This window comes from Aphelocoma coerulescens, chromosome 11 (assembly GCF_041296385.1).
Source record: "Aphelocoma coerulescens isolate FSJ_1873_10779 chromosome 11, UR_Acoe_1.0, whole genome shotgun sequence".
NCBI lineage: Eukaryota > Metazoa > Chordata > Aves > Passeriformes > Corvidae > Aphelocoma > Aphelocoma coerulescens.
Genome location: NC_091025.1, coordinates 9,850,504 through 9,865,867, shown reverse-complemented (window position 1 = coordinate 9,865,867; position 15,364 = coordinate 9,850,504). Strand labels below are relative to the sequence as shown.

Below are 15,364 nucleotides of genomic sequence, written 5' to 3'. Positions count from 1 at the left end.
AATTTAGAGCCCTGAATAGCTTGGCAGGTGTTCATTCTTAGGATTCATGCTACAGCCATAAGCATAGAGACTAAGTTAACCATGGCAGTTCTAAAATCTCTGGCTTTTAACAGAGCCAAGGGGAAGCTACATTCAAACCGACATGCATCCTGCTTTTTGATTTTTTGGGGGTCTTTTGAAAGTGGCCCAACCATTAGCAATACAGCTTTGAGGTACTGGTATTCGGCTTTCTGTTACTTTTGATTACCAGGTGTAACCCTTCCATTTCACATTATAGATGTCAAAAAAAAAAAAAAAAAGGTATCAAATTCATTATACCCTGCTACATGGTTAGGAAGAGAAAATTCTAAAGATCATTTAACAGACAAAAGAACCAATATATGTAGAATCAATGTAGTCAAAGTCTTAGGTAACACAGTCGCTATCACTGGAACAAAGAAATACATGTAGTTTAAGCTTTCTTTCAGCATAAAATGCTATTAATAAATAATAATGAATGAGAAATAAATACTAATAAATAATTAGGGACACAACCAGATTTGCCTCTGTATTGCTCTCATGTACCTTCCCAGAAGACAGACCATAATTTGAAAGGAACTGTCATTGTCAGGTAGCAGTATAAATGAATTTAAATGACTTTTATATTATTTTCCTATTCTGTTCATGATACCTACTTTAAACTGTTATTTTAAATGCAGTTACAGTCTCTTCCCTCTAAAAATCCTTGTACCTGCACATACAAATGTTCTTATATATTACTGCCATATAGTACATAGATGAGAACATGGGAAAATTTTTCAAGTTTTTGCAGAACTACTGGTTAAAAAAAAAGTTTTCTACATATAATATATCCTTTTCTTTAGAAAATGTTTTAAATCATATGATTTTAAACTGTACCCTGCCGTCAGGGTATATAAAGCTTATTCTTGAGTGAGACACCTACCAGCCAGGTGGGTATTCGATAGATCTTTAACCTTTCTAACACTAACCATACCTTCCAACGAAATACTTTAAAACACTTTAAAATAACACCAGGAGTGAGCATTAAAAGATACTTGCTGGACAATCACCTTCCACAAAACACTGTTAAACTGCTGCTTTCCCACAGCTGTGAACATGAGTCCAGGGCTCCCTCTCACCCCCACAAAACTATTGGCAAGTTCATTGCAATGGCAATGTCTAGACTTCTTCCTTTTTAATTCTATCAGACAATTTTCAAATATTACTTTTAATCTTACTCTTCATATTCCTAGAAGCATTGCAGTATTTCTGCTTCCTTCCTGGCTTTAGTGTGTAGTTTAGGAGAAGAAGCAAAAGGGATCCCCTTCTCACTGTGTTTGTCATTTTCCACAGCTATGTCAACAGTTGGTGGAAATTCTGAGGGAGCTCCTTGTGTATTCCCCTTCATCTTCCTCGGGAATAAATACGAGTCGTGCACAAGTGCAGGGCGCAACGATGGCAAGCTCTGGTGCGCCTCCACCAGCAGCTACGACGACGACCGCAAGTGGGGCTTTTGTCCCGATCAAGGTAACGCCCCTTGTCAGGGCAACACAAGGGTGACGGGGCAGTGCCCACACCGATGGCATCACATGTGCAATGATGTCATTCTCATCATTCCTGCTGGTTACAGCACTTCTCCCCAGCCTGAAATCTGAGCAAAGTCCCTACACTGAAATGTGAGACTACAGCTAGAGTCACTCCCGGAGCTCATCTGTCTGAAATATTCCGATTTCCTAAAGTTATAATGATGCATGATCCTTTTAAAATACAAAACCATGAAATAAATTAATAAATAAATAGATGTTTTTCTTCCCACCAGTGTTTCTTTCCAAAACTAAAAGCCACAAGTACTATAGGATTTCACTAGTATGCAATAAATTGTACACTGATACAAATTAGGAACAAACACTAAATGAAAAAAATTAATACATTTGTGACTGATATTGCAAAGGATGAAAAACATGTTTAAAAATGAGTGAGACAGTATAAAGTCTATGTGGTGAATATTGCTATTTAAAATTATTTTGGTTAATATTTGTCCATCTTTTAACATGGGCAAAAGGCTTTCTAAATATTTACAAATAAATGCTAGATTTGGGGGGGGGGGGGGGGGGGGGTATTTTAGGAAGAAAAAAACCTGCCAAATTTCAGGAACTGTTCAGGCATAATTGATGATATGTTATCCTATGATAAAAGGTTATTTTTAACCTAACAATATTTGGTACACCAGTACCAATTCAGAGTCTGTTCTCAGAGACACGGATTTACAGACCTGTTTATCACTTACAAGCCTTTTTGTGGTGAAAAGGAAGATTTGATATCTAGATTGCAAGTTTAATTCTGTACCTAAAAGGGATGTCCAATGTTATTTGCTACACTTCCTTTTCTCACACAAGTATTAACACTGGGACAGAGACAGCAGCAAAAATCACCTACAAAAGAGGCTTTTAGAATCTCTCCAGTGAAATGTCATTACTGGCAATAGGTGTGATGTTCACCATTGGAGGCTGTAAATATTAATCATTATTATTTATTGTGAATAACCTGTCTGGTACAATTCTATTTAAATGCAAGCAGCTAACACTGTCTTACTATGCTATTTAGGGTACAGTCTCTTCCTGGTTGCTGCCCATGAATTTGGTCATGCTATGGGATTAGAGCACTCTGAGGACCCCGGAGCTCTCATGGCCCCTATCTACACCTACACCAAGAACTTTCGACTTTCTCAGGATGATATTAAAGGGATCCAGGAGCTATATGGTAAAGTCCTCCCCCATCAGCAGAACTCACCAGGAAAGCAAGCAACACAGGTTGAAATCTGGGACTCAGAATTTGCAGTAAATTACAAACTGCACAATCCCACCAATGCCAGAAACATCCTCTGCTCCTTTCTCCCTGCTTTCTTCATATTACCAGGCCTTCTACTTCAATTAAATATCACAACTTAAGGATGAGGGGTCACTAAAGTTACTGAATGAAAAGGAGCATCAAAGCACACCATAAGCACACCTTTAGGTGAAAATTTTTAGTGCTTTTACGGGACAATGAAATGCCATGTTTGTCTCTAGCTTGAAATACCTGATGTGCGTGGGTTTGGATGTTACTTTCTACAACACTCTGAGCTTTCCAGATTGTGACCCCTGGCAAAAGGGGAAGGACATTGTTTCCTGTGTCCCAGATTGGAAACAGTTCACATTGCCTTCCCACAGTTCAGGCTGTACCACCACAATAATATTTGCAGCAAGTGTGGGAGCTAAAACTTCAATGTAAATGTATTTGGCAGTCTCCTAGAGAAAAAGTCGATTTAAGTATTTTTATGTAGTTACATCTTTAACATTTGTTATTTTCTCCACAGACAGTCTTAGTGAAATACATAAGTAGTATCATGATTAAAATTCCTTTCATGCACACATTTTCTACCTTGCAGAGGCACAAGTATACTACAGTCAATTAAGTAGACATTCCCATATTCCATTTCTCTTTCTGTGCTTTTCATTTTTCTACTGAGAGATCTTTTTAACTCTGACTATATTCTACAGTATTCCACACCTTAGAAATTTTAATAAGAATATATCAAAATTATTATCACATGAGACAAAAATCTGATTTGAATCTTCATTATTCCTTGTACTGCTTTAATTAAGAATGGGAATTGAGACATGGTCAAGGTTTGTAAGTGAGTTTTCTGAGCTCATACTGTGTATCTTTGATAAGAGCTCAGAACTTAACCCAGTTTTCTTAAAGCATGCTTCAAGATCTGAGACAAAACTATCTTTCTTTCTTTTTAACTGATATAACCCTTTACAAACTGTTTTCTATGTAAAACAAGTATTCAAAAAAACCTTGTTTTCTCCCATTATTATTATTATCACAAATCAGCTACACTCCATTTTTTTTCTCATACAGTAAATTACCCCAGTGTCTGAGAAAAAAATAGCAAATGCCTCAAGACAAGCAGCAGCCAAATAATAAAACCAAATAAAATAAACCAGATGGCAAAGTGCATGTTCTGAAAAGTACAATTTGATTCTTGGTGAGGGCAGAAAGATCATACAAATGGCTCAAAATGCATCTTTGTAACTTGCCAAATACTGGCACTTCTTTAAGAAAGAGAAATCCACTTTGACATCTTTCTCAGCAGCGCTGCAGATAATTCTGAGTACAAGGACTTTGAAATTTATTTAACTTCTTTTTAGAAGGCAGCAAAATAAGAATTGTGATGTTCACTTCTGAACCCAGTATAGTCACTTCTAATTATCTCTCAGGTTAAACAGGCAGCTCAGCCCAGCCAGACACACACAGGCACCATGTTTCCAATAAGACCACACAGAGGATTAAGGCACGACTGGAAGTCAAGGCTTCCTCAGCTGTGCTCAACCACCCTCCTTCTGAAGCAATTTTATTATCAGTTTTTCCTACTTCAAGAACTACTCCAAATGATTCCCTTTTAGAACCCATGGCAGCTCATGTTCTCCATGTAACCTGTGCAGTATTTCATTTCAGTGTAACAGAATATCTCTGTTCACCATCACAGAGGTGTCACCCGATGTGGAACCTGGACCAGGGCCAGGACCAGGCCCACGTCCGACCCTTGGACCTGTCACCCCAGAGCTCTGCAAGCATGAGATTGTATTTGATGGAGTCGCACAAATTAGAGGAGAAACGTTTTTCTTCAAAGATAGGTAAGTGAGATAAATTGCTTACTAAGAGAGCCTGAAGTGAAGGAATCTGTGAGGCCTATTCACCAAAATCTAGAAATTTATCATCAGGCACAACATCCAGCCTTTGTTTTGTGTGTTCAGAAATGGCAAAGTGCCCTAATCAACTCCTAAGGGAAATAGTTTAATTCAGGTTGAGTCCAAAGTCATTAAATAACAGCACTATGTGACTCATGGCTGCTGTAATAACACATCAAGGGCACTGGTGATTGGGATAGGTTACATGTGTGCAAAGCCTCTAAGACAGAAGGCACCAAAGGCATTATTTGTGCAAAAGCAGAGACATTCCTATTAAAATGAGGTGGCTGCACCGCTGCAGCTCCCACTGCCTTTGCCAGGGCCAGTATTACCCAGCCACTCAGCAATGAAGAGCCTCTCCTACGGACTATGGGACTTGGCAGCACCATTGTGAGAGACACTAAAGCTCCTTTTTTCCCTGTCATAAATCAATGCCAAATTTGGAATCATTTATCCTGTTACCCTGAACATTCTCCCAACACCACTGAAGATATGGGTCTGCACACATTCAATGAGTGTGCCTAAATCAAACACTGTCTCCTATCATATAAAAACATATACAAGAATCTAAAGCTAATGGAAGTATTGCAACTCAGCTGTTCATTGCTCCTTGCCAGTTGTCAGTAGAAATTTAAAAGGAAGCAGGAACCAGCAAACAAGCTCCCCTCACAAAATAGCAATTTAAAAATTATTGGTATCTCCTGGTGATATACCTGAGTCCAGCCATCTACTCCAGCTTCAAATTTTCAGCTAGATATATGAAGTTTTATCAATATGCTGCATGGTTTAACTCTACTCACCAGCTTTTAGTAACAAAAAAACATGGTCAGGTGATTTTAAAGGGTAAATACAATAATTTCTTCAGTGCATTTCCTTCTAGATCCAATCGATATGATATCCAGAATAATGGTTCTTTAGGTTTGAAGTTGGACTTAATCTTTATCACAGGCTTTGTGTTTTAGCAATGCAGAAATGGAATTTAAACCTTCTGATTGTAAGAACGTTATTATTCCCTATTTATATTCCAGCTGCTTGTGGCAAAAAGGGTTCATTTCATCTGGTCTGTGGGGATACCTCTGATACCTTTTGTACTCTTCTTCTTGGCCCTGTCAGCAGCAGGCTAAGATTCCAGTGATCCCTACTGGCAAGGAACAGTCATTCCTTGGCCACCAAACAGCCCCACAGTAACCAGAGATCAGCCTCACAAAGCCACACAGGGCTGGCCCCATGAACCCAGAACAAGTTTGTCAAAACCAGTGCCCAGTTTTGCTAATTTAGTCCTCAGAGAGCTGAAGTAGTCACCTGAGCTCAGCACCTTCAGAGGAAAAACATTCTCACAGCAGTAAAACCCCTACCAAGTTCCACACTATTCCCAGCTACTGCTCCTCTTCTGCTCACTTGTGGGCCTTGGTTTTCAGCCAGATCTCCACCTTGCTTCTGCTCTTCTAAACTAGTAGTCACACAAAGTAACAATGTAAAATCTACTCCTAAACCAGCAGAGTGATCCAGTATTCTGTATAATCCAAACAAAATAGAAGTATTTTGCATTTAGATACAGTTGGACTAAGAACTATGCAAATACCAAAACAATCTGTTCAGACTGGCTCAGCCTTTATCTAGCATGCAGCAAAAGCAGACAACTGTTGAATTGTTTTGCTCTGGAATGGCTTTGCCTGTCAGTCTTGCAGCTTTCCAAGTATCAAGCAAACAGCATTGTGACTCACTTTTGGCATTCAAGAAACCACTGTCTATCATGTGTCGTGTGACTTTTATGATTCATGAAAATGACCATAGAATCCAACTGTCACATGGTACAGGCAAAGAGTAAACAGCAAAAAGGAGGTCAGATATGATTACTTCTTTCAAAAAAAAAAAAAAAAGTATTTTTCCTTCCCCCTCAAATCAAGGAAAGGAAATTACTGGGAAAAGGGAATTACTGAAGGTGCTGTTAGCCATAGAGAACAGTTGAGCTTTTCCACTGGGCACAGAATGCCCAAGAACAGCATTTCCACAGATGGTTTTGTTCTGACAGTGAGCAAAAGTTCACACTTTGAAATTTATCAGGACACTAAAAAAGACCCACTGATTTGGGTCCTTTCGATAACTGCATATAATAATAATCATTGTCATGGCAAATATTGATTATGTTAAAAGATGATGTAAAATAACTACTGTAAATAATTATTAAAACCCTCTAGAAATGTAATATTAAGATTTAATAGGGATGAGTTAAAACATTTTATTGTGTTCAAACTGAAATGAGAAAGCCAAATAATTAATTTCACCATTTCCTCAGTAAGATGTGTAGAAATAAAAATACCTTCTACCCAATTCAAAAACAAAATAAAATTCAGCTTTGAAAAAGTTTCCCTTTCCAAAAGAAAACCTCACCAATTTAACAAGTCCCTTGAAATGTGTGGTTTATTAAAAACCTGGTGTTAAGTCTCTGTTGGCCCTGGAAAGTTTGAAATTCATGCAGATAGCAATTACTGGAGCTGATTCAGCCATAAATCAGGTTCAAACTTGACTGAGAATTCTGTAACCCGGGTTTTTAAAGGAACTACTTTTATGAATGCAGTGTTATAAGGACTTTCTATATGAATTTCTATTCCATATCATATTGGATCTGCTTTTCTGTCTAAAAAGAGATGCATGAAACAAATGGTATTACCTATTACAGCATTTCATATGTATTTTAACACTTTCAAGAGCAGTAATTAGCCAAATGGCTTATTCTTTGCCTCTTTTTTGTAAATGAAAATTATGAGTCATGCTCAGAGATATTTTTGTACGTGTTATATATATATGCATCTATGTATCCACAACAAGGATACGATAATATATTATTATCTTCGTTATTGATAAAAATACAGGAATTTGTTAAATTAATTTAGGACTGCTCTTCCAAATTTTAGGCAAAACAAAAATGCAGTTTAAGATCCTGGGCTTCTCAAAGGTAGAAGTGTTATAGGCAGGAATGGGCAATGACAATTTATACTCTGCAAAAAATAAAATGCCAGTAGCACCTTGAGCTTCAGAAACATATTAATGGTAAAAGCAGTTTGACCTCAGAATTTAATGACTAGAGCTTGGTGCAAGAGCAATTCCACCAGCCTGCTGATTTTTCATTTTATGACCATATTAAAACTTTTGTTCTGTTGGGGAAAAAAGTTCTTAATTCTGTGGAGGAGGAAATAGCAGTGCTATTTTTAATACCAAAAGCCCTCAGCACAAAGCTCTGCCATTTAAAGATAATTAGAGCTTTTTAAGGCTTAAATCAAATGATCATCCTACTTATACATAAAATAGCCAATAAATTACCCTTTGCATTTCTCTAATGAACGTTTTTAGTGCTAGCAGTTTCTTTTACAGCCAAACTCACTTCCAAGCACTGTGATATACTGCTATTAAATTTGAACTTTAAGTCACTACAATAGTAATTGCAAGAGCGGTTCATGGAATACAAAACTCTGCTTGTGTCAAATGCTCGTCCATCTGCTCCATACACAGCAGCAGGAGGGCTCTAACAGTTTAAATGCTGTGTAAATGAGTTTATTTGTATACTCAAAGCACAGGATAAATTTTTCCCTGATGCAAAAAACAACAGGAAGCAATCAGTGCAACAATTTCACCAGCAGTCCAGCATGCAGCTTATGGTGCAGCTCCTCTAGCAACATGCCTCTAAATAAATGAGTTTGCTTTTCAGTCAGTGAAGAGAAGAGTTCCAAGTGTGTGTTGCTGCTAATTTGTGTGTGCGCATGTGTGTGTGTGTGCGTGCTCATACGGCCTGTGCCAGAAGTGATGAGAAACAGATGTGCTGCTGAATTAGTTCATTGTAGATCTTGTACAATTTTCTGTTCTGCTCAGATTCATGTGGAGGACTGTAAACCCCCGAGGAAAACCCACAGGTCCTCTTCTTGTTGCTACATTCTGGCCTGATCTGCCAGAGAAAATTGATGCTGTCTATGAGGCCCCTCAGGACGAGAAAGCTGTATTTTTTTCAGGTATTGGTTTTAAAGGCTATATTTTTTTTACAGGTATGGGTTTTAAGTTTCAAAGTGTAAGTATCCATTTGCATAATGTTGCATTCAAGCTCACTTTCCTCTGAGTTGTACCTGGGACAGGGAACAGCCTAAGAGCCAGCAGAGCCAACAGGTAGGGTGAGACATCTCCCTATTCCCATGCTGAGGATTTTAGGACAAAGGCTGGATCTGAAAGACTCTAAACAGCATTCAGCCTCCAGTACAACAAAAGGAGAGCTGTAACCACCTAGAAAGAGACACTCAACAATAAGCAAAACCAAACAAGAATCGTTATTTAAAATGCAACGCAACAACAGTGGGAGCTCTCTTTCCTCAGTCGCTGCTCTGTTTTTCTTCTATTTCTTTCCATCTTAAGCTATTATCTCAGCACATGTTGCTTGAGAGGACTACTTTTTTCTTTTTCCTCATGCCTTTCCTTGTCTCCTTCTCTTTTGCCAAAGACTGACTTCCACTTTGGCTTCCAAGCATCTTCCTTGGTGGCTCATCAGGCAGAGGATACAGGCAGCCATGCAAGCTGCCTCCATGGGAGAGGAGGAGGACAGGAAGCTCTACTCTGTCTGTCACACATATGGTTCAGCTGCAGTGGCCAAATGAGCAGAGCTGTGAGACTGTTTTCAACATGAAGAACTGAGCCAGCAAAAATGAGGCTCCAATATCTACTAAAAACATGACTAAACATCTCCAGTCATGTAAAAACCATATGGCAAAAGCTGCTGTACATTTCTATACAGGAGAGAAAAAAGTAATGATAATCTATTCCACATGGCTCAGAGGCCATTTGCTTTAGTTTACATCGAGGGGGGAAAAAACTTAAAGAATTCAGGCAAACCAAAACACTTCAAATATTGCATATATTATATACAATTGTATCACATCTAAACCTCTCCCTTTCTTTATAAATTCCAGGAAAACGTAGCTAACCTGCTTTTTAAAAAAATAAATAACTATCAAAAAACAAAGATTGGTTCTGAAATAACACAATTGTCTTAAAATACTTACTAGTTAGTCCCACACTTTGCTCCTGAATGGTGAATCAATAACTTCCAAGAATCTCAAATGCTGCACTTTATACTTTTCTCACATTAATACTTTACTTACTTTCTTTCCCACTAGCACAGAATCAAAGAAATGTCCTTTCATGAACAAATCTTTCCATGGCTTTCAGTGAATCCAATGAGGGTATTTACTAAGCAAATTATGATTCCATGTAAAGAGCACAGAGCACTATTACATAGTCCACTAGTACATATCTGGGGAGACACTAGAAAATGTTGTGCGACAAAGGACAACAGGAACTCTGAGCAAAAACTTCCTATTAATCACTCAATAAAATTGGTCAACAAAACAAATAAAGGGCGAACATGAGCTTCTGCATTTGAACATCAGGTGCCCCTGCCCAGTTTTAGACAATTTTCATCATACAAAAAATTTCCTGTATAAACTACTTGTTTTAGCATAACCCAAATTTACCCACAACAGTGTCTGCCTCAAAGTAAGTCAGCTAAGAAGGTAGGAAGCAAGAGAAAAGAGATGATCTCTTTTTTTGAGGCAAGGAGCACTTCAATAGCAAAAGCAGTGGTAATCACAGTCCACTTGCATTGTAATCTAGTGCTTCACAGATGGCAAAATACTAGAAAGACCAGTGGTACAGTTAGTGCAATAAAAAGTCACATGACAAAGCAAAAAAGAAGAAATACCCTTTTGTTAGGGATTAATAAACAGTGTTTGTTTGCTTTGTTTTCTCCCCTACTTAGGAAACGAGTACTGGGTTTATTCAGCCAGCAACTTGGACAGAGGCTATCCAAAGAAACTCACCAGCCTGGGACTGCCCCCTGATGTGCAGCGTGTCGATGCAGCTTTTAACTGGGGCAGAAACAAGAGGACATACATTTTTGCTGGAGACAGATACTGGAAGTAAGATGCACTGAGTGGTGGTGGGATGCTGTTAGCCGAGCTGTCTCTAGGGCTGAAAGCACGCTGAGCTTCAGGAGGCAGGGACCAAACACAGGGGGTCATCCTCTGGGAATGTAAAACAAGGGCTGCCAGGACACTGCTGACAGCAGCAGGAAACTAGCACGTATCTCAGAAAACAGCCTCAAAAACAGCAATGGAAGAGGTCTGGGAGTTTGTGTCAGGCTGGCCACCACTAACAACTCATCCCTCTGCCCCCATGCACCAGCACCTGCCCCACATCAGTCCCTGGCTTTTAAGAGGGGCAAGTTGTCCATACTGTCAGCTCACAAATACTGAGGGAAAACTGCAAGGAATTCCTTATAAATGCACTGATTTCCAATCACTTGAATCCAAAGACTGACCAGATTGCCTAAGAAATTCTTTCACTAAGCCATCAGGTTTAGAGGCACTGGATTTAAAGGAAACAGCAGTGTGACTACCAAAGCATGCTGGGGATGACTGTAAATCCTTTCAGTAGCTGATCTACCATCACTTACACCTTTGCTCGACTAATATAGTTGGCACTGAGGAAATCTGAACAAACCACAAGTTTATCTGTAGGTACTTTGAGAAAAATCTTAGCTTCAATTCATTTTGAAAGTCTCTCAATCCTTTTCATGTTTACAGTGAAACCCAGGTGACCTGCTACCATGCTCTTATCTTCCTAGACTAAGAAAGTATGCCCTTAAAATGTCTCAAGGCTATTACTGTGGTAGAAATAAATATCCCACATTACACCTGAAGAGTATACTAATTGTATAGTTGTATTTAATAGAATTTCATTATCATAATTGCCAGGAAGATCTGGCACAAAAGACCATCTTAGAAAGCAGAGGAGGAACTTTGTGAGTTACCTCTGTGCTATCAAAATGGCATCAGAACAAAGGAAAGGCACTGACTCCTGCAGTCACTGTCAGACGCCTGTTCCAGGAACAGGACTTTACTTGAGGAATGCAGACATTACACAACAGGCTGAAAGTGGACCCATTCATTAACTGACAACTTAGAGGAAAGTTAAACATCAGAAATAACCACCAGAAATCTAAAAGATTCTCCAACCTGTAAGGGTTCCTTCTGAGAGATGTTCAATATAAGATATCAAAAGAGGTCTCAGATTAATTGAGTCAATTTTATGTGAACATTAATTTCATGTTATGATTAAACTGAATTACTTTCTTTATTATATCCTAACGACTGTGGATTCCTGTAAGTAAATAAAATACCCTTTCACAATTGCCACTTGATCATAACTTGCAATTACTTTAAGGACAGTAATCTTCTCGATTATCTAAAGAAAAAAAGAGCTAAAAACCTAAAGAATGATATTAATTCTTTAATGTCTTATTGTGAAGACCATTTAAACATTTACAAGTAGTAGTTCTAATACAGCTATCTGCAACACTTCAGACTCCTACTAAAACCCACAGGCTATGAGTTAAAAAGCTGCTGGTCTCCTCTGTACCAGCTATTGTTTTGATTAACTGTTCTACAGGGCCTCCAAGTAATTCATCACTCTAATCACAGACAGTATTTCTATAGAAGTACCTTATCAAGTGCAGTCACTGCAGAATGCATAATTTATTAAGGAAACAAAATAGGATTAAGTGATTTCTATCTGTGTAAAGAAGAAAGCAAGCAGTTGACAAATATTTCAGAAAGGAAAAAATGCAACTCCATCGAACAGACGCTATAACCCTTAAGTATGTGGCTGTTACATTTTATACAAGGACTCTGTCAATGGAATCAAAGTAGTTACATACCATAGTCCTTCCTGTGCCATTATCACACTTACTTTAAATGCATTTTTTGGAAGCCTTCTCTCTCCTTCATTCCAGCCACAAGCTATTTTAGTGTTATTATAACAAGACTGTTGAGCATAGCAAAGTTTTGTGAGGGAGGGGAAAAGGAGCTGGCTCAGATTCCACAGCTGAAGTTTTAAAGCTACCCAGCAAGGTACTAGATTTTCTTTAAATAGCCCAGAAAAAAAATAGTAAGGAATTTAAATGAATCATTTAAATTGCTTTTGACCAACCTACTGCTAGTTAGTACTGGTGTAACTTTGGATATAATCCAAGTAGTTCCATAGAGCAATGAGGGAAAGGCAACCTGAGATCCCTATGGACAAGGACAAATAGAAAATGGGAACATAATTGCTTTTCTCCCTCCAGTACTAATCAAAGACAACCTCTCTGAAGTCTCCTGCTCCTGAAGAGGTGCTTGAGCACCTGAAGGGTCATTGGTTCAAACTATATCCCATGTCACTGCTGCTCAGTACGCCTCCACTCCTCCTGCTCAGAACCGATTCCCATCCAAATTACATTTCTGGAAAGAATTTTCCTTAGAAATTGTATTTTCAATTCAGCAATAATTGCATTTTCAAAGGAAAGATGTAAAATTTCACAGGATTTAAAAGGAATCAGGAATAATTATAATGAAATAGAAATCATGTTACAATCTCAGTTATTATATTTCTGTTTGTTTTATATAGTCACAATTGCTGAGGACTCTCTGAAAAATTATATTACAATTTAAGATTAAATGCAGATTTGTAATGTAGAGATATAATTTCCTTCAGGTACAATGAAGAAAAGAAGAAAATGGAGCTTGCCTCCCCTAAATTCATTGCTGACTCTTGGAATGGTGTTCCAGATAACCTCGATGCTGTTCTGGGCCTTGGGGACAGTGGTAAGCTGTAATTCTCATTTAAGGCACTAACAAGTTCTCTTATTTGTTTGCTGCAAAGCTTGTTGGAGACTAGTTTCTTGTGGTCCATGAGTAGGAGCCAAATGGAGCCACCCAATGCCTGATGCACAGGCATCAGGATGTCCTAACCCCAGGATGCATGACTGAGCCAGTCCTTGTGACTTGGACATTTCCCAGCTCCTTGATCCTCCCCAGGTTCCTCCACACCAGCACACAGTCCCAGCACCATTTCAGCACCATCCTGCTCTAGCACAACCAGAACTCAAGTATGACAATCTCCCTCATCACAGGCATGAATGGGTTTTATGTCACAATTTTTCTTAACTTCCTATCAACTCCAGCTGAGATCCTGGCCCATGGTTTTAAAAGGCCTTAAATTTTGCACAGATATGCACTAAAGTCTGAAAGCAACACTGGTGTCACATGAGTCTTGACTCAGTCACGTTTTCAACATCTATTTTGCCAGCAAACATTTCATCCCAGAAAATTCTGGCTCACAAAATATTAACCTTATTAAGGCTCAATTTAACATCTTCTACAGGAAGGGAATTTTAATTTTTAATAATACAAATACACATGAATATTTTGGGAAAAAAGTCATCCGGTTCATTAAGCTTCATGAAATCACAAAGACAAAAAAATCTTTGATCAAGAATTATGTGCTCCATAATCTGAGCGTGCTTTTTAAATTTATTTTAACAGGATATACCTACTTTTTCAAAGATCAGTACTATCTACAAATGGAAGACAAGAGTTTGAAGATTGTTAAAATTGGCAAGATAAGTTCTGACTGGTTGGGTTGCTGAACCATATGAGATATTAATAACCAAATATTTACTTTTTTGTTATATGCCTTATCTGTAATTAGAAATAGATCTGAATGCTAATTACTGGACCAGTCTGGTACTGGCACCAAAACACTAAGTACCAGTACTGTACACATCAGATAATTTAAGAGTGTTTGCCTCCTCAGTATACAAAAGATGTTTACGTATATATTCTGGTACAATTTTCCCATTGTCATGCTAGTCAGGTAGTGCTATGAACAGAACAGCCATCATTCTTTATTCCCTTGGTGCTTAAACAAAGCAATGGAACCTTTGGAGACTGGATCATGCCCCTCTGTTATTCACATACCAGATAGGCTCAAGTGAGATGTACCAGCAGTGCACTTTGATTTTTATTTTTTTTAAATACAACTCTGTTATAAATGGATGGTTTGTCTTGATGTTTTTCACCCTCTTATGAGTTTGATCATTACTTCCATTTATTTACATATTAATACAGAAAGACTGTCAAAGGCACAGGTTGCCTCAGGATCTGCTTTGTGTTGATGCATGATAGAATCATGGCAAAAAACTGTGTTAAAGTATTGTTTTAAAGTACTTTTTATTTTAATACCTTAGTTAAATATAGCAATTTGCTTCATGCACTTTGTTACTACTATATAACTTGTTTATATGGATGGAAACGACTCAGATTTTTGAAGACAATGCATTATACATAAAAGTCAAGTACTGTTTAACATGGGGGTTTTTTCTGTTCTTTATAATATTGGAGGGTTTGTTCAATTAGGCTTTTTGCTTATGCATTGGGCAACAGAAAATGTTCTTTTCACAATCTGATAGAATGTTTCTCATTAAAAAATAAACCAGAAAAGAATGTCCCACACATGAAGTGCCAACAATACCAATAAAATCAAATTACACTGTCAACACTACTCATGGCCAGGCTTCCTTGTATCACTTGAAATTATAAATTCAGTAGCATGTTTCAGTGCAGTACCTGTCAAAAGAAAAAACATTACCCCAGTATATAAGTGCATAGGGGGTTTATTTAGAAACCTAGGTTATTTTCTCTGTTGGTTCTAAGGTGCAACTGCAGCAATTTAATTAAAGAGATGATACGGCTCCACGTCTGTGCAAAGCC

General features: G+C 38.1%; 1 protein-coding gene across 1 annotated transcript in view; it reads left to right on the top strand.

Annotated features, from left to right (window-relative positions):
- Positions 1–14,960, top strand: part of MMP2 (matrix metallopeptidase 2) — a 30,149-nt gene extending 15,189 nt beyond the window's left edge. The window contains exons 7-13 of the mRNA XM_069026735.1: positions 1,354–1,527; positions 2,605–2,760; positions 4,535–4,682; positions 8,604–8,740; positions 10,534–10,693; positions 13,308–13,417; positions 14,138–14,960. Coding sequence (XP_068882836.1) covers positions 1,354–1,527; positions 2,605–2,760; positions 4,535–4,682; positions 8,604–8,740; positions 10,534–10,693; positions 13,308–13,417; positions 14,138–14,241 — 989 coding nt within the window. The 3' untranslated portion in view covers positions 14,242–14,960. The remainder of the gene's footprint in view (positions 1–1,353; positions 1,528–2,604; positions 2,761–4,534; positions 4,683–8,603; positions 8,741–10,533; positions 10,694–13,307; positions 13,418–14,137) is intronic.
- Positions 14,961–15,364: the final 404 nt, after the last annotated feature.